This window comes from Chrysemys picta, unplaced genomic scaffold (assembly GCF_011386835.1).
Source record: "Chrysemys picta bellii isolate R12L10 unplaced genomic scaffold, ASM1138683v2 scaf604, whole genome shotgun sequence".
Taxonomy (NCBI): Eukaryota; Metazoa; Chordata; order Testudines; family Emydidae; genus Chrysemys; species Chrysemys picta.
This window is the reverse complement of record NW_027053311.1, coordinates 15,505-35,246: the sequence shown is the minus strand read 5'-3', so window position 1 is coordinate 35,246 and position 19,742 is coordinate 15,505. Positions and strand designations below refer to the sequence as shown.

Below are 19,742 nucleotides of genomic sequence, written 5' to 3'. Positions count from 1 at the left end.
AGTCAGAACCACCAGTGCCAGGAACTATCTCACACTGGGAGCTCCTGCACTGGACCCAGGTGAACCAAGAAAGTTGCCACCTACTGAGCAAAGATCAGAGGGAACTAAGGGAATTTACCAATAATAACCTGTTCCTGACCATCATGAGCCCTGCTCTTCCATTGGCCAAACTCCCTCAAAGCAAACTTGCCTAAATCATTCACAACCCACCTGCTAAGTGCTTGTGCAGACACCATTCACTGGCTTCCAGGCATTTAAGCCTGGATAAAGTGACTACAAACCTCAGCAGCCATTCCACCACCACACACAGAGACTATTTTCCCAATCAGTAATCTGCAGGAATTCTCTCGCTCACTCATTTACAGGGTCTGCTGGCAAGTCCCTCTGGCAAACTCAGCGTGTTACAACAATCCTTATATCAGCTTCACTTAGAGATTCAAAAGAGAAAGTTTCTTCTGACAGAGGTTGTTCCATTTAACACTGTGACACACTCTGATCACTGGGTGATAACCTTCTTCTTTAGAAACAGTCCATAATTTCATGCACACTCTGTATTATTTCTAGTGTATAACAGGGAGTGTTATTCAGTGTAGTTCCCATCTCTCCTGAGCCCAGGTCGTTCTGAATCACTCAGACTGCTGAATGGAGAGAGCCGGTGTGATGGGAGAGTAGAGATTTCCCTCCGTGGTGTGTGGAGCAGAGTGCTGGATGACCAGTGGGACATGAATGATGCCAGCGTGGTGTGCAGGGAGCTCCAGTGCGGAGTCGCGGAGAAAGCTTTTAACCCCCCTAAGTCTGAGCAAGGATCAGGCCCCGTGGGGCTGAGAAGGGTCCAGTGTGCAGGAAATGAGACTCGTCTGACTCTCTGTGACAACTCCACGTCTGAGTCAGCCCAGGCAGGAATCGCTGCAGATGTCGGTGTCGTTTGTTCAGGTGATTCATTTCCAGATCTCACAAACATTCTCTGTTCAGTAGGAAAATACATATTAACAGCTGGGATCTATCCCCACAGGGAGCAGGCGGATCAGACTGGTGAATGGGACAGGTCGCTGTGCTGGGAGAGTGGAGATTTATTACAGCGGCAGCTGGGGGACAGTCTGTGATGATTTCTGGGACCTACCAGACTCCAGTGTCGTCTGCAAACAACTGGGATGTGGACATGCCATCAATGCAACTGTCTCTGCTCATTATGGGCAAGGATTCGGGCAGATCTGGCTGGATGATGTGAACTGCTCGGGGAATGAATTCGATCTCTGGGCGTGTCCTTCCAGGGGCTGGGGCCAGCACAACTGCAGACACAAAGAGGACGCGGGAGTTCTCTGCTCAGGTCTGTTTTGTGAATGCTCTCGTGAGCTGTGTTATTAGGTGATTTAATGGAGAGGGCAGATGTTTAAGGAGATTGCTGAGAATGATACTTTCCCTGGCTGTCTCTGCCTCCCTTTCCCTTGTGTTACTACCTACCAGGGTCACCATTAGAAAGTCCTCAGCTCCCACCAGAGATATTGGAGATATTGCAAGATTTCCCTAATGTTAGAATGCTGTGTCTCAGGTATCTGAAGGAGACTGTATCATGGAAAGCAATGACTGAAAAAGGATGTAGGGTCCTAGTGGAGAAATAACTGAACATTAGCTCCCAGTGCCCTGTGTGGTAAAATGGGGTAATGCGAACCTTGGATGTGTAAACAGAGGAGCAGAGAGTAGGAGTGGGGACTAAATTTTACTATTGTGTGTGGCACTGGTGAGACAGATACTGGAATACTGTGTCCAATTCTGATGTCCACAAAAATTGGAAAGGGAGCAGAGATGAGCCACAAAAGTGATGTGATGGCTTGAATAAAAGCCTTAGGGTGAGAGATTTCAGATGCTGAATCTGTTTAGTTTATCAAAATGATCAAGAGGTGACTTGATTACAGTGCATAAGTTCCTTCACAAGGAGAACATACACTTACTAAAGGGCTCTTTAATCTAATGGAGAAAGGCAGAACAAGAGTCAGTGGCTGGAAGCTGAAACCAGACAAATTCACATCAGAAATAAGGCCCAGGTTTTTAACAGGGAGGGTGATTAACCATCAGAACAAACTACCAGGGAAATGGTGCATTCTGCATCTCTTGAAGTCTTCCTGTCTAGACCGGATGCCTTTCTGGAAGCTATACGTCTATGCAGCTGTTTTACAGAAGGTCAAACTATTTGATCTCATGATCCCTGTCACGCTGTCTGGAGTGGCTCACGGCTCTGAGTGCCCACCTCCGGGAGAATGATGAGAAACAAGGCAATACCCCAAACTGGTGGTGCGTTCGACAAGTCGATATCACCAAGTCAGTAACAGATGTGAACTCCTGAACCAATGTTCCTTCTAATTTTTTACATCCATGTGCAGAATGAATTTTGTTATGTGCACTAGTATAGAGGTGATGTGTGGCAGGGGTGGGGCCGAGGGGTTCGGAGTGTGGGAGGCAGCTCAGGGCTGGTGCACAGGGTGGTGGTGCACAGGGTGAGGGCTCTGGCTGGGGATGCAGGCTTTGGGGTGGGGCCAGGGATGAAGGGTTTGGGGTGGGGCCAGGGATGAAGGGTTTGGGGTTGTGAGGGGGCTCAGGGCTGGGGCAGAGGGTTATAGTGTGGGGGCTGAGGGCTCTGGTTAGGGGTGAGGGCTCTGGGGTGGGCCCGGAGATGAGGGGCTCAGGGTGCAGGAGGGGGCTTAGGGTGTGGGAATAGAGTTGGAGTATGTGGTGGGTGAGGGCTCTGGCTGGGGATATGGGCTATGGGGTGGGGCCATGGATGAAGGGTTTGGGGTGCAGGCTGCCCTGGGGCTCTGGTGGGAAGAGAGGACTCCCCCCAGCCTTCTCCTGCTGCAGCAGCTTGTGGCCAGGGGAAAGGCACCTCTTTCCCCGCTGCGGCAGCTCCAGTATCAGGAGAGAGGAACCTCTCCAGGGCTGGGGCCAGGGGAGAGGTGCCTGTCCCCGGCTGCAGCAGCTTCAGGGCTGGGGAAGTGATGCCAGTAGCGTAGCTAGTGGGGTGCAGGGGAAGCAGACGCTTCCCCTCACCACATTTTCCAAAAGAGGCGCCTTAGGTAACCATGGTGCCAGTGGGCGGGGCCCAGCCCACGCTCCACCCTGAAGCTTGGCCTGCCGGCCTGCGCTGAGCTCCTACAGACAAGGCGGGAGGCAGGGGCTGGTCAATGCGGTTGGGTGGCGCGGCGCCAGGCACAGGAAGCGGAAAGCGAAGGCACTAGCTGCACTAGTACTAGCTGGTACTGGGAGCAGCATGGAGTGGCCGCGAGAGGTGGGTGCGGGCGGCCTGACTCCCCCTGCCTGGGGCTCCCCTCGCCTGCCGCGGGCTCCTCCTCTGCAGCGCTTCCCGCCGCGGGGCTGGGGCTCTCCCGGGGCTCTGCCCTGCATGCGTCCAGCACCTCCGGGGCTGCTCCTGCCTGCCTGGGCTGGCCCCATATCCCCTCTCCGGGGGGGCTGGGGTCCTGCTGCGACTTGCGCCCCTCTGCCTCCTCCGTGGGGCAGGCAGCCCCAGGGGGTTGAGGCCGTGCCACCCCTTCCCCAACTTCCCCCTCGAGGCTCCAGCAGCCCCTGCACTGCCCTGCTGGGCCTGTTCAGCCCTCAGCCTCAGCAGGGGGCTAACCTGGGATGGGGTTCGCGCCTGGCGTGCTCTGTGCTTGGGACGAGGCGGAGATGGAGGAGCAGGCGTCCAGCAGCCCCACCGGCAGGACTACCAGCTCCATGGAGCCACCACCGCCACCTCCTCAAGGCCAAGCGAGGCCGCGGAGACCCAGCGGGGCCCCGCGCCCTCCCCAGTCGGGGAAGAGACTGAGAGTTCCTCCCCTTCGGCCTGGACAGGAAGGTGAGTGACCGAGCGCATGCTGGGCGCTTGGCCCGGGGCCCAGTGCCCCATACCACTGCCCGGTGTCCCCCGCAACACCCCATCTCCCCCGGTGTCCTGCCCGGTGCCCTCCAGGGCCCACCAGGCAGATGGCACCAGGTCCTACCCTCAAGCAACCTGCCCCTACTGTACAGGTGCAGGGGGCGGCTCGGCCCAGGGGGGAACCTCAGCAAAGCCCCGCCCGGAGCTGGTGCAGGAGGCGAGCGGGGCTCTCAGCCCAGGCTCCGGGATCAGCCTGCAGCGGGGAGTGGAGCCACACCCCCGCCGGCTCGGCTCAGCCCAGCCCTGCTCTTAAAAGGACACGGACCCCAGCGCGGCTTGGGCAGGCCCGGGGCACATGGGAGTGTCAGGGTGCGTGCTGGGGGCTCCCCGGTGCCTGCAGGGCCCTGGCAATAGATGGGTCTGGAGGAGCCAGCCAAAGGGTGGGCGGCGCGGAGCGGCCAGAGGAGGAGCCAAGGGTGGCGTGGCCAGAGGAGGAGCCAAGGGGTGGTGCCTTTTTTATGTTTGATCCCCCTGCTCTTAAAACCTGGCTACCGCCACTGAGTGGCGCCTCTCCAGTCCAGGCCCCTGTGGCTGCGTGCCTACAGGGCCCTTGATATCCTGCTCTGCAGCAATGTGGCCGCACAACTTAGAGGTAATGTAGTCCTGATTCACTATATCTATCTTCCCATGGCGTCACAGATAGTCCCCTTAGACTCTCCAACCTATCTTGTCACACAGACAAACTGGACTTAGTGATAACACTGCTCTACAGCCAAAATGCTTCTGAAACAAATGTGGTCAAACTTTACTAATTCTGGGTCACTGAGAACGAAAATGATGCATAAAATTGTTGATTGGCTCTAGTTTTCAAGATATGCTATTGGGTCAGTATATACGACCCTTGACTTGGGAATGGCGGAGGATAAGTGAGTTATAAAGGGAAGGGATCTCAAATTAAACCAGAAATGACTAAAATACATCTTTGACTGAATAAATCTATGACTGGGTTTGGACAGTACTTGCTTTTTAGGCAAAACAATGAATGATGCAATCTGAAGCTGGTATTGCGTCATACATGATATGAATTGCATCATGTTATTCCTAGAAGTCATGGATGATGCAATCATAACGAAGCTTACATCACTCTGCTGAACAAATTGCCCTATATCAGCTCTCGAAATCATACAGTGTCGTGTTCTCTTATTTGTCAGTGTTTGATTTTGCAAAGGGACACATTCCTGTTTAGCCAAAGTGAGCAGAGATGCCTCGTACTTGTGTGAACAGTGCAGATAACTTCTGCTATGTTTGTGGTGAAGTGACTTTTGCATCCCAAAAGTGCAGTATAACCACTATGGTTAAGAAAACCTATCACCTTTATTTTGGCTGCAAAGTTGGAGACCAGGACAAGAGGTGGGCCCCACACATATGCTGCAACACTTGAATCAAGGAAGATTTTGTTACCACCCTTACACATCAAGCTGGGTCTGATGAAGAACTTTGTCAAGGCCATTGACAAAACACAAGCAGCTTTCAAGTACCTCCGTGGAAAATTTCCAAGGTTAAGTGAAGCTAAGATAAGGAAGATATCTTTGTTGGTCCTCAGATTCGTGAACTTCTTCGAGATGATGCATTTGACTGTGCACTGCGTGGCAAGGAAAAGACGGCATGGAAAGCCTTCCAATTAGTGGCAATAAATTTTCTCGGAAACAACAAGGCAGACAACTACAGGTTGTTGGTGGAAAACCTCCTCAAAGCGTACAAAAGTCTTGGTTGCAACATGTCACTAAAGATACATTTTTTGCACTCTTATCTAGATTTTTTTTCCACTGAACTGCGGAGCAGTGAGCGACGAGCACGGCGAGCGATTTCACCAGGACATTGCAACAATGGAGAAATGCTATCAGGACAAATGGAGCCCATCAATGCTTGCAGACTATTGCTGGACAGTGACAAGAGATGCTCCATTTAATGAATACAAGAGACAAGCCAAGAAGCGCCGAGTAGACACTGAATAGGACTAAACTATGTACAGAATAGTTTTTTGCCTTTTGTTTCATAATAAATTTTATTTAAATAACCCTTTTGCTGATATTTAAAGTGTTACATAAACAGGACAGGTGAAATATTATCATGTAAAGCAACCATAAACACATGAAAAGACCTAGGTTTACAATTTATGATTAAAACTCTACTATCTACACAATATACATAGACATAAAATGTAAAAACTTAAATATCTTAGAAACAGTAGCCAATCAGTTGTTGTAATTGCCATATTTGAATTCAGCATATCAAAATACATAAAAAATAGCACATTTTATCTCTGAAGCAGAAGACTTCTCAAAAATTGTAGACCAGTGTAATTGGTCACTTACACCAAAAAATCACACCACATTCAGGTTGATTCCAGTCCCAAGAGGCCAGTCACTTATTCCAGATCAGTTGGTACCCTGAATCTTACACCAAAGACAATGCCTGTAGCCAATCCTGTAATAAACTATATGCAGGTTTATTGACTAGGAAAAAGAAATAAACAGGTTATTTGCAGGTTAAAGCAAAAAATCATCTAAACACAAATGAGTTACCATTTACATCCTAACAGTGACAGAGTTGTAGTGATCTGTCAATTCCAAATGTCCTTAAGCGCTGACCCAGGAGTGACCCCTTGGGGTCTCTGGCTTCAGTTTGGTGTCTCTAGCCCTGTCACAGTTCAAACAGCCAAAAAGATGAATAATCTTCACATCTATTATTTTTATTTCCCCCTTCCAACCTTCAAAGCGATGGGATGAGGCCTTCTGCATGTACTACATGCAGGGGATGGATGGGGGGATCATTCCCGTGCCTGAGTTCACAAGTTCAGAGCAAACATTTTCAGTTATAAAGTAAAACTTAAATATTTTCTGGTAGCATGGACCACAGCCATTACAAGTGAGATTAAGCCTGCAGCAACTAACCATCATTTCATAGAATCTAAGCACAAAATACATTCTTACAAGATTAATACCTGTTTTGAGCAAAACTAACTAAAAAAGTTGTGAGATTGTCAGTTCTCAGCTGCAGCCTGGGCAAGAGCTGGCATCTGGCCTGCCAATGTCCCAATCCTTCCCGGTCTTTATCTAGTACAATCTGAATGTAGCTGCTGGTAATGCCTTCCAGAGATGCCCACTGTATTTCTAAGGGGCATGTGGTGTTCAAAAGAGTCTCTCATTCTTAGAGTGGTTCTCTAGCAGTAGCTCCTGCAGAATGATGCACAGGGTCATTAGCAATCGCTGAGATTTCACTCTTCACACCTGTCAAGGCTGTATCCCCACTTTGAACTTTAGGGTACAAATGTGGGGGCCTGCATGAAAACTTCTAAGCTTAACTACCAGCTTAGATCTGGTACGCTGCCACCATCCCAAGGCTAGTTCCCTTCCCTGGGAAGCCTTGAGAGACCTTCACCAATTCCCTGGTGAATACAGATCCAAACCCCTTGGATCTTAAAACAAGAAGAAATTAACCATTCCCCTCCTTCCTCCCACCAACTCCCGGTGAACTCAGTTCCAACCCCTCTGGGATCTTAAAACAAGGAGAAATTAACCATCCCCCCTTCTTTCTCCCACCAACTCCTGGTGAATACAGATCCAACCCCCTTGGATCTAAAACAAGGAAAAATCAATCAGGTTCTTAAAAAGAAGGCTTTTAATTAAAGAAAAAGGTAAAAATCATCTCTGTAAAATCAGTATGGAAAATGACTTTACAGGGTAATCAAATTTAAAGAGCTCAGAGGACTCCCATCTAGTCTTAGGTTCAAAGTACAGCAAACAAAGATAAACACTCTAGTAAAAGGTAAATTTACAAGTTGAGAAAACAAAGTAAAACTAAGACGCCTTGCCTGGCTATTTACTTACAAGTTTGAAATAGGAGAGACTTGTTTAGAAAGATGTGGAGAACCTGGATTGATGTCTGGTCCCTCTCAGTCCCTAGAGCGAACCAACTCCCAAACAAAGAGCACAAACAAAAGCCTTTCCCCCCCCGCCGAAGATTTGAAAGTATCTTGTCCTCTTACTGGTCCTTTGGGTCAGATGCCAGCCAGGTTACCTGAGCTTCTTAACCCTTTACAGGGAAAAGGATTTTGGAGTCTCTGGCCAGGAGGGATTTTATAGTACTGTACACAGGACAGCTGTTACCCCCTTCCCTTTATAGTTATGACACGCCCCCCAAATCACAGATAGTGTTGGACATCCAGTTCCACACTGGCTGTGATTTCTTCCTGGAGCTCTAGGAGAAAACAGAGTTAATAAGACACATGTACCTGTAGACATACTACTGATTATATAAAAACTAACAATATGTTTCATTCCAAGAACAATTGTTAACCAGTTAACTCTGGGAAACTTTCCCGGGAGAGTGCATCAGCCACTTTGTTAGAAGCTCCCGAAATGTGTTGTATTTCAAAATCAAAATCTTGGAGAGCTAAACTCCACCGAAGAAGTTTTTTGTTATTCCCCTTGGCGGTATGAAGCCACTGTAGCACAGCATGGTCTGTTTGTAGTTGGAAACACCGTCCCCAAACATATGGGCGTTGCTTTTCCAGCGCGTACACAATGGCGTAGCATTCCTTTTCGCTGATTGACCAGTGGCTTTCCCTCTCAGACAGTTTCTTCCTGAGAAACACGACAGGATGGAATTCTTGATCCGGTCCTTCCTGCATTAAAACTGCTCCTACGCCTCGCTCGGACGCATCTGTGGTTACTAGGAACGGTTTTGTCAAAGTCTGGGGCCCTTAGCACAGGGTCAGACATGAGTGTTGCCTTAAGCTGGTTAAAGGCCTTTTGACACTCATCAGTCCACCGAACTGCATTTGGCTGTTTCTTTCTGGTTAGGTCTGTCAGCGGGGTGGCGATTTGGCTGTAGTGGGGTACAAATCGCCTATAATATCCAGCCAAGCCTAAGAAGGATTGGACCTGTTTCTTAGACTTTGGAACCGGCCACTTTTGGATAGCATCCACTTTGGCCTGTAGGGGATTTATAGTCCCTCGACCCACCTGGTGCCCCAGATAAGTCACTCTGTTTTGGCCTATTTGACACTTTTTAGCCTTAACAGTTAGTCCTGCCTGCTGGATGCGCTCAAAGACTTTTTCCAGGTGCTCCAGGTGCTCTGTCCATGAATCAGAAAAAATGGCCACATCATCGAGGTAGGCAACTGCAGATTCTCCCAATCCCGCTAGGAGACCATCTACAAGTCTTTGGAAGGTGGCGGGTGCATTTCGCAACCCGAAAGGGAGTACATTGAATTCATACACCACTTCCTGGGTGATGAAGGCTGACCTTTCCTTAGCGGGTTCATCTAGTGATACTTGCCAGTACCCCTTGGTTAAGTCTAAAGTAGAGATGAATTGGGCATGTCCCAATTTCTCCAATAGCTCATCTGTGCATGGCATTGGATAGTTGTCAGGACGAGTTACAGAATTTAGCTTACAGTAGTCCACGCAAAAGCGTATTTCCCCATCTGGTTTGGGAACTAGAACCACTGGAGATGCCCATGCACTATTAGAGGGGCAGATTATACCCATCTATAGCATGTCCTGGATCTCCCTTTGTATAGCAGTTTGGGCATGAGGTGACTCCCGGTAGGGTGCGGTTCTAATTGGGTGAGCATTACCTATGTCAATGGAGTGGTATTACCGTTCGATCCGTCCTGGAGTGGCTGAGAAAATTGGTGCGAAGCTTGTGCACAGCTCCTTGATCTGCTGTCGCTGCAGACGTCCAAGGTTCATGGAGAGGTTCACCTCTTCTACGCCACCATCCTTTTTTCCATCATAGTAGACACCTTCTGGTCACTCCGCGTCATCTGTTTCCTGGGCTGTAAACTGGCAAACGTTTAATTCTCTGGAATAAAAGGGCTTAAGAGAATTAACATGGTATACCTTAGGCTTTATGTTGGAGGTGGGGGAGGCTATGAGATAGTTAACAGCTCCTAGGCGCTCCTGGACCGTGAATGGTCCTTCCCACGACGCTTCCATTTTATGGGCCTGGAGTGCCTTTAAGACCATGACTCGGTCTCCTACTTTGAAGGACCATTCTCTGGAATGTTTATCATACTAGGCCTTTTGCTCTTCCTGAGCATTCTTTAGGTTTTCTTTAGCAAGGGCTAAAGAGTGTCGGAGGGTGCTTTGTAGGTTGCTTACAAAGTCTAGAATGTTAGTTCCTGGAGAAGGTGTAAACCCGTCCCATTGCTGCTTCACCAATTGTAAGGGCCCCTTAACCTCGCGGCCATACACAAGTTCAAATGGTGAAAACCCTAAACTGGGATGTGGTACAGCCCTGTAGGCGAAAAGCAACTGCTGCAACACTAGGTCCCAATCATTGGAGTGTTCATTTACGAATTTACATATCATGGCCCCCAAAGTTCCATTAAACCTCTCCACCCGGCCATTGGTTTCATGGTGGTAAGGGGTGGAAACCAAGTGATTCACCCCATGAGCTTCCCACAGGTTTTTCATGGTCCCTGCCAGGAAATTAGTTCCCAAATCTGTAAGGATGTCGGAGGGCCAACCTACCCTGGCAAAAATGTCTGTTAATGCCTGGCACACACTTTTAGCCCTGGTGTTGCTTAAGGGTACTGCTTCTGGCCATCGGGTAGCAAAATCCATGAAAGTCAGTACGTACTGCTTTCCTCTGGGTGTCTTCTTTGGGAAAGGACCCAGAATATCCACAGCTACTCGCTGAAATGGGACCTCAATTATGGGTAGTGGCTGGAGAGGGGCTTTAACCTGGTCTTGGGGCTTTCCCACTCGTTGTCACACCTCACAAGACCGGACATAATTAGCAACGTCCTTGCCCATTCCCTCCCAGTGGAAGGACTTCCCCAACCGGTCTTTGGTTCTGTTCACCCCAGAATGGCCACTGGGATGATCATGGGCTAAGCTCAAGAGCTTTACCCAATACTTAGTGGGAACTACCAACTGTCTTTGAGGATGCCAGTCCTCCTGGTGCCCACCAGAAAGAGTCTCCTTGTATAAAAGTCCTTGTTCTACAACAAACCGGGATCGGTTAGAAGAGCTGAGAGGCAGTGGGGTGCTCCGCACCGCCGCCCAAGCTTTCTGAAGGCTGTCATCTGCTTCCTGCTCGGCCTGGAACTGTTCCTTTGATGCTGGAGACATCAGTTCCTCCTTGGACTGTGGACTGGGGCTTGGTCCCTCTGGAAGCGATGCAGGTGCTGGGGCTGTTTCCATTGACTGTGAACCACTTTCCGCTGGTGCACCATGTGGTATCTCAGGCTCTGGCTGAGCCTCTTGGTTAGGGTTATCTGCTGCTTCTGCCAGGTCAGGCTCGCTGGTGCCCTCTGGGGTTGAAGTTGTAGACGGGTTTGCAAGCGCTGGACTCAGTGCTGGCAATGGTTCTGGTGCTGGTTGCGTTGCCAGTTCCGATTCTGGGACTGGCTTTTCTGGGTCTCTGGGATTGGATCCACTACGGCTGTTGCAGTCGTTCCGGGTCCACCACCTTTGTTTGGGTCTCTGGTAACAGAAACAGGGCCTTGGTGTATGGCTCAGGAACAGGAATGGGGGTGAAAGCTTGTTTAGCCTGGCTGCAGGTGACTATTCCCACCCTCTTTGCTAGCTTCACATGGTTGGCCAAGTCTTCCCCCAGCAGCATGGAAATGGGATAATTGTCATATACTGCAAAAGTCCACATTCCTGACCCGCCTTTGTACTGGACATGCAACTTGGCTGCAAGGTTACAGACTGTGACATGAAGGGTTGAATTGTCACTGGAGCCTCCGGGTTGATGAGTTTGGGGTCCACTAGGGATTGGTGGATAATTGACACTTGTGCCCCAGTGTCCCTCCAAGCGATAACCTTCTTTCCGCCCACTCTCAAGGTTTCCCTTCGCTCCGAGGGTATGAGAGAGGCATCTGGGTCTGGGGATCTTTGGTGTGATTGGGGTGTAATGAACTGTAATCGGTTGGGGTTCTTGGGGCAGTGAGCCTTTATATGTCCCAATTCATTAAATTTAAAACATCGCCCTGCTAAGGTATCACCGGGGCGATGTTGCTTGGTGGAGACTGGTGTGGTGGGGTGAGAAGGCGTCTGGGGTTTCTCTTGGGATGTGGGTGGGGCCTTGGGTTGTCCCCGGTGGTAAGGTTTGGTTTTGGGGTGCCCCTTCTGATATTCGCTCCAACTGCTACTAGTTTTTTTCTTTTCTGCCACCCCCACCCATTTGGCTCCAATCTCCCCCGCCTCGGTTACAGTTTTGGGCTTCCTATCTAGGTTGTACCTTTCTATTTCCTCAGGAACACCCTCTAAAAACTGCTCCATTTTTACTAGGGAAACCAGATCTTCCAGAGATTTAACATTTGCTCCTGATACCCAGGCATCACAATTTTTGTCAATGTGGTAGGCATGTCGGGTAAATGACACATCTGGTTTCCACCTTAGGGCTCTGAACCACCGACGGGCATGCTCGGGTGTTAACCCCATTCTGAGTCTGGCCTTGTTTTTAAAAAGCTCATAACTGTTCATGTGTTCCTTAGGCATTTCAGCCACCACCTCTGCTAAGGGTCCACTGAGCTGCGGCCTCAGCTCTACCATGTACTGGTCTGCAGCGATGCTGTATCCAAGGCAGGCCCTTTCAAAATTTTCTAAGAAGGCCTCAGTATCATTGCCTGCCTTGTAGGTGGGGAATTTTCTGGGATGGGAAGTGGTACCTGGAGAGGGGTTGTTAGGACTGGCTGTTGTATCCGGCCTAGCCTTTGCTACTTCCAGTTCATGCTTCCTTTCTTTTTCTCTCTCCTCCATTTCTTTTTCTTTCAGCTCCATCTCTTTTTCTTTCAGCTCCATCTCTCTCTTGTGGGCTTCCTCTTTGGCTTTCTCTTCTCTTTCTCTCTGCTCTGTCTCGAGTTTTGTTAATTGAAGCAGTCTCTGATGTTTTCTTTCATTTTCTTCCGCTTCTAGTTTGGCCATTTCTATTTTTTAGCTACTTCTTTGGTAGTCATTTTCCTGTTTTCTTGTGCTGGGTCACTCCCTCTGCAGTTGACTGAAACTGGGTTGTACTCAGCTCTGGCTGCTGCTGAGTTAACAGAGACTTTCTAACTAGCTACTCCCGAGGATGTAAAAAGAAAAAAAACAAACAATTCAGCTTGTAAATTCCTTTTACCAGTCGTTTGCTCATTAATTGAACCCTTCTCTTAACAAAGGATCTTGTTAAAAAACTTAACACCTCTGCCTTCAGGCAAGGAGAGATAAGATATGCATCTACCTTCAGCTCTGCTTTCCAAGCAGCTAGAAGGAAAAAAAAATCTTACTGGCTTTTGGGTTTAAAATGAATCCCACCGCTATGCCACCATGTCAAGGCTGTATCCCCACTTTGAACTTTAGGGTACAAAATGTGGGGGCCTGCATGAAAACTTCTAAGCTTAACTACCAGCTTAGCTCTGGTCCACTACCACCATCCCAAGGCTAGTTCCCTTCCCTGGGAAGCCTTGAGAGACCTTCACCAATTCCCTGGTAAATACAGATCCAAACCCCTTGGATCTTAAAACAAGGAGAAATTAACCATCCCCCCTCCTTCCTCCCACCAACTCCTGGTGAATCAAGATCCAAACCCGTTGGATCTTAAAACAAGGAAAAATCAATCAGGTTCTTAAAAAGAAGGCTTTTAATTAAAGAAAAAAAGTAAAAATTATTTCTGTAAAATCAGTATGGAAATTAACCTTACAGGGTAATCAAACTTAAAGAGCTCAGAGGACTTCCCTCTAGTCTCAGGTTCAAAGTACAGCAAACAAAGATAAACACTCTAGTAAAAGGTAAATTTACAAGTTGAGAAAACAAAGTAAAACTAAGATGCCTTGCCTGGCTATTTACTTACAAGTTTGAAATAGGAGAGACTTGTTTAGAAAGATGTGGAGAACCTGGATTGATGTCTGGTCCCTCTCAGTCCCAAGAGCGAACCAACTCCCAAACAAAGAGCACAAACAAAAGCCTTCCCCCCCCCAAGATTTGAAAGTATCTTGTCCCCTTATTGGTCCTTTGGGTCAGATGCCAGCCAGGTTACCTGAGCTTCTTAACCCTTTACAGGGAAAAGGATTTTGGAGTCTCTGGCCAGGAGGGATTTTATAGTACTGTACACAGGACAGCTGTTACCCTTCCCTTTATAGTTATGACAACACCCCAGTTCATTTCAGAATCAGATGATTTAAATTCCCTTTTTGTGCCTTTCCTTCTAGAATTCACAGATCTGAGGCTGGTGAGCGACAGTGACTGTGCTGGGCGGCTGGAGGTTTTCTACAATGGGACGTGGGGCAGTGTTTGCTACAATCAGATGTCTGGAGTCACCCCAGCAATTGTCTGCAAACAGCTGAACTGTGGGAATGGAGGGCAGATTGTAAGAGACTTTGAATATGGAGCAGGTTCTGGTCCCACGTGGCTGGACCATGTTGCATGCAGTGAGCAGCACCGCTCCCTCTGGCAGTGCCCGTCAGAGCCCTGGAATCCAAAGTCATGTGATAACCGAGCAGAAGAGACTCATATTTCTTGCACTGGTAATTCTGAAACTACCTGCATGCGCGAATGCAGACACACGTATATGTGATGTGCTCAATTAATTGAAGGGTTAGGATAGAAGTTGTTTTTGTTCACATCTCAGTGTAGGCAGATGTAAATTCTCAACACAAGATACAAACATATTTTCATGATGTTTTATACCAATAAGCATTTGTCTGATTAACAACAAACATGGAAATTAATCAATTAATTATAAAAGAGACCAGTGTTATACAGTGTGATAAGGTAGTGTGAGATCCTAGAAAAGCCTCTCCCTAGAGACCGTCATTAGGCAGCTCTGTGATTATTAATCCTTTTGGGACGAACAATCAGAGATGGGCCCAGGCTGTGCAGTTTGGGTCAGAACTGGAATCCTGCACAAGTCTATGTGTATGTCAGCCTGTGTGTCTGAGTAACAGCTGAATAGCAAATTAATTAGATATTAAATGACCCAGAGTTCACATTTCAGTTCATACAGTGCTGAAATTAGGGGCTTAAAATACAGATAAATTCTACTCCCACATCTCACACACAACCCAGTGCATTCACCTCAGCTTTTTCTCTCCATAGGAAAAAAAGCAAAACCAACTCAGACCCTGTTTACCGAGTGCCCAAACTCTCCAAGCTGCACAGGTATCTCTGCTTCTCACTTCCTCCCTCTTGGTCCCTAAGGACTTTCCCAGCTGTTCCAGTAACATGTGAGGTTTCTGCATTTCCAGACCAGGAGAAGTTACGTGTCGTGGGAGGACAGAACAGATGCTCGGGGAGAGTGGAGGTTTGGTACCGTGGCTCCTGGGGAACAGTTTGTGATGACTCCTGGGACATGGCGGATGCTAACGTTGTGTGTAAACTACTGGGCTGTGGAACTGCTATATCTGCCCCGGGCGAGGCTGCATTCGGTGAGGGGACTGGTCCCATCTGGGTGGAGAAGGTGAACTGCAGAGGGACAGAGTCATCTCTCTGGGACTGTCCTGCCACGCCCTGGGGTGAGAGCTACTGTGGTCATAAGGAAGATGCTGCTGTGAATTGCTCAGGTGAGTGACAGGAGACGTTTCTGCTACATGCTGTAATTTTCAGGGACATGGATGGATCAGCCCACCCCCCTATCTCTTTGGTCCCAGACCAGGCCCTCCCATCTCCTGTGTGCAGGAGAATCATGGATGCTGTGGGGTGGAACCTTTGTGGGGTCAGATTGGCTCAGGCATCAGTCCACATAGCACCTGTATCCATCACAGGCCCCAGTGTGCTGGTTTGTTACTAGAGTCCTCATCGCTGCACAGAGCACAAGGGACTTGGGCCCTAAATCACTAACAAACAGGCCCTGTGCTGCTGTGGGGGAGTTTGTGGACATGACAGCTGGAGACAACCAGGGACTCTCAGAGGTGAGGTTCCCACCAGGAACAAACACGTCACCTCCCCCTCGCTCCAGACTCCACCTCTCCTCCCTTTCTCTTTGCAGGTGTGACAGAGAGGACAGATTTTCCAAATACCCCAGTTAAAGCATCCCCCTCCTCCCATCAAGGGTTAAATTTCCCTGGTGCTGGATCACAGAGGAGGAGCTGCAAGCTGCAGCCTAAGGGAAGGAGCTCCTTTCCATGGCCTGTGACATCTGAGGGGGAATGGCACCCGGGTGGGAGCTGCAGGCCCTGCTGAGCCAGAGGATTCCTGTCTTCTGGCTCCAGCTGACAGGGCAGGGCCCATGATTTAAACAGCAGCCTGTGAGCTTCCCCCATAGCGCACAGACTGTCCCAGCTCATTACCTTGCTGTTCTGGGCCGTGCAATGAGTGACTGGGGACCTCCCCAGGTCCCCCTCCCTCCCCCGAATCTCACAGGATAATCTCTCCTTGTCGCATGTTCATTTCCATCCAGGTCCCCCGCGACGCCCTCCGACCGACAGTGGGAGAGTCACGGTGCCCCTGATCATCTGCATTATCCTGGGGGCCCTGCTCTGCCTGGTCTTAATCATCCTGGGGGCGCAGGTGCGAAGTGCCAGGGCACAGCGCAGAGGTGGGTGCTGATTTGTGTCACTGTGTGAAATGCCTCTGAAATAGCAGGGGGGCTGCAGGTGTCAGAGTGAGGGGTGATACCGGGCTGGGTGGGGTGGACGAGGGTGCCTAACTCCTCTCTCATTTAATATTTCATTAACTGTCTGGCAGTGGGACAGCCCAGCCATGAAATCTGGAGATGATGCTAGCTAGGGACCTTTACAGTTTCAGAGAATCTGCATCTGTATCCCCCCCACCCCCGCTCCGGTGATCCACTCCAGGAGTGCCCACTCAGGCCTCCAGCCGTCACCTGTCTCTGGGTGGGAACCCCCTGTCCCACCTCCTTGTGGCCAGGAGTTTTTAATACTGCACAACCCCCTGCCGCCGACTTCCACTCTGATACCCCCAGCAAACCAGTCTGCCTACAGGCCAGCGCCCATGATTTGTGTTCTCCCCAAGGGCTATGAGCAGTGCATTGCCAGCAGTTACAAGTCACCACCCAACTCTCTCTCAGCAAACTACACCTTATTCCTAGGATAAAAGTATGACACAGAAAACATTAAAAACAATAAAAATTCCTCCACACTTGCTGAACATACCAGAATTCACCCGTCTTCCTCATGGGCAGCCTGGTAGACCAACGTCCCTCCAACTATTCAGTGTCGGGATCCCCATGGACAGAAGGTCCTGCCCATTTGCTGAATCAAAATTAAGGCCCTGAGTCTGTTTAAACTCAGCCTTTCATACCAAAAGTCTTTCTTTGTCTCTGATAACCCAGTTTGGACCAGTCTGTATAAACCACCCTGAAGGTCATTACCTTTCTGGAGTTGTTTACAATCTCAGTGATTCACCTTAATCACACTCCCCCCCCTCCAACAAACACACACACACACACACACACTCTCACTGTTTTTTCTTCCTTGAGGAGCTGTGGTAAACCTCCCACATGAAGTAGAACATAAACCATTCATAGCTTTAATACAGTGATTCCCAAAGATACTGCCTGGAATTTCAGTATCTGTCCCAGGGAGGGGTTCAGAATATCATGAGAGACATCATGGAAAAGGGACCTAGAGAAATTGGAAATATTTTCAGGGGGGAAAAGTGTATAAAAATAGAGCTGTGGTAAATGGTTGTGAAGAGAGTGATCCATAGAAAAGACAATCTTAGGAAGGAGAAGTGCAGGAAAGGAGCATTATACTGTATTGTACTGAAAGCTGGCACTTGTAGGGGATTTTACTTCTATAAAACACTATACATACATTAGCTAGCAGCTCCATTGCAAGAAGATAGAGGACGGGATCGCCATCAACATACACGTAACATTCACAACTTTGCAGTAAGACAATGACTATAATCAGACCTCATGGTTCAGGGCTTCAGCCGGTTGCCTGCAGGGGTCAGGAAGGAATCTGGGAAACCCCCATATTTGTGTTTTGTTTTACTTTCTTGTGTTTCTTGCCCTGCTCTGAAGCATCAGACATTAGCTACAAAGGGATATGTGACACTGGATAGGCTGGACCAGTCCTCTGAGGTGGTCCAGAGAAAGCTGTTTCTAAGATATCTGTCTGGTGTGTCTTTTCCACATGCTCAGTGTCAAACCGATTGCCAGATTTGGGGTCACGAAGGAATTTTCCCCTAGGTCAGACTGGCGAAAAGGGACCTTGGGGGATTTTCATCTTCCTCTGACCATGGAGCATGGATCGCCTGCCAGGATTATCTAGGCATTTCTCACCTAGTCAATTCCCTGCCATTGCGGGGACCTTGGGCATTGGTGGTACCTTCGTCGCTCCTAATTTCTGCCTGTCGCACACAAGAGCTTATTCTGCTGAGAATTGAAATGCTTTAATCTAAGTGCATCTTTGGGCTCAAACCTAGGGGTGTCTGGGTGAAATGCAGTGGCCAGTGTTATACAGGAGGTCAGACTAGATGTTCTAATGGTCCCTTCTGGCCTTAAACTCGATGGGAAAAAAAAGATAAACACCAGCGTGGGGGAAGAATTATTTAAGCTGCTCCAAAGGGAAATAGCCCGGAATAATGGGATGAGATTAAAAAGGGAACATTTAAGATGAATGTGAGGAAGCTTCCTGACAGTGAACTAACCCTGGGAAGCATCATCAAAGGGCTGTTGTGGAAAGAAACCCTGTCACCTGGCTCATTTCAATTCCAGCAGTGGGAATGTGCTGTAGGGTTCAGGCTCGCACTGGGCCTGAGGGGGAGGGGATGAATGATCCCATAGTGTTTCAGATCTCTGGTTTCAATGACCCTCTGCAAACCCTGACCTTTGTTTTCAGGTTCCAGAAGACCCTTGGATCCCTTCTCTGAGGCTGTGTACGAGGAGATTGATTATAACCTGATGAGAGAGAAGCAGGAGATGTTCAGTCGCTCAGGTCTGTGTGTCTCACTCTTAACAGGGAGCAGCTATCTAATGCCCTTTCCATCTGAGGCCCTGACCCAGAGTTCAATCACTGCAGCTTCAGCCCTGTGAACTTGTCATTGGAGCTGGGCACAAGTCTTCATTACAAAATGTTGTGGTGAAAAATTCAGATCAAGAGACACCGAAACATTTCACAAATTCCTGTCAATTTCACCCAGTTGTTCCAAATACAGTAACTCCTCACTTAACGTTGTAGTTATGTTCCTGAAAAATGCGACTTTAAGCGAAATGATGTTAAGCGAAACCAATTTCCCCATAAGAATTAAAGTAAATGAGAGGGTTAGGTTCCAGAGAAATTTTTTTCACCAGACAAAAGACTATAGTGTGCGTGTGTGTGTGTATATATATATATATGTACACACACACACACACACAGTATAAGTTTTAAACAAACAATTTAATACTGGTACACAGTGATGATGATTGTGAAGCTTGGTTGAGGTGGAGGAGTCGGAAGGTGGGATATTTCCCAGAGAATGCCTTACTGCTAAATGATGAACTAGCAATTGGCTGAGCCAGGGCCGGCTCCAGGCACCAGCAAACCAAGCACATGCTTGGGGTGGCACAATTACAGGGGCGACATTTTTGCTTTGTCAATTGTGCTCTCGGAGCTCTTTTTTTTGTTTGCTTTTGCTTGGGGCAGCAAAAAACATACCTGGGCTGAGCCCTCAAGGGTTAACTCTCACATTCTACAAGGCAGCAGGAAAGGAGGGAGGGCAGACAGGGACAGAGACACATACCCTGTGTGTGTGTGAGAGAGAGAGAGATGCACATTTCCCCTTTAAGTATGAAGAGCGGGGTCAGAAGTACACTGCCTTGTTAATTAGATCAGCCAGCTGAGACCCAACCGCAGCTGCAGCTGCTGCTGCCTGGAAGCTCCCTCTGTCGTGTGTCCCCCCTGCTCTATGGAAGATGGGGTAAGCAGGGT

The 19,742-nt window shown here is 48.7% G+C and overlaps 1 protein-coding gene across 1 annotated transcript; it reads left to right on the top strand.

The window, feature by feature from the left end:
- Positions 1 to 620: 620 nt before the first annotated feature.
- On the top strand, positions 621 to 18,865 carry LOC135978997 (antigen WC1.1-like). The gene is made up of 7 exons (XM_065579655.1): positions 621 to 933; positions 1,013 to 1,327; positions 14,076 to 14,390; positions 14,962 to 15,024; positions 15,111 to 15,425; positions 16,262 to 16,399; positions 18,672 to 18,865. Exons 1-7 carry the CDS (start codon positions 723 to 725, stop codon positions 18,863 to 18,865), a joined length of 1,551 nt encoding a protein of 516 aa, XP_065435727.1. The 5' UTR covers positions 621 to 722.
- Positions 18,866 to 19,742: the final 877 nt, after the last annotated feature.

Bases quoted from the DNA above. Each gene is read 5' to 3' on its own strand.
- LOC135978997 (XM_065579655.1), top strand. From the start codon at position 723: ATGAATGATGCCAGCGTGGTGTGCAGGGAGCTCCAGTGCGGAGTCGCG. The intron at 15,426-16,261 runs GTGAGTGACAGG...ATTTCCATCCAG, and splicing joins TGCTGCTGTGAATTGCTCAG to GTCCCCCGCGACGCCCTCCG. The intron at 16,400-18,671 runs GTGGGTGCTGAT...CTTTGTTTTCAG, and splicing joins TGCCAGGGCACAGCGCAGAG to GTTCCAGAAGACCCTTGGAT.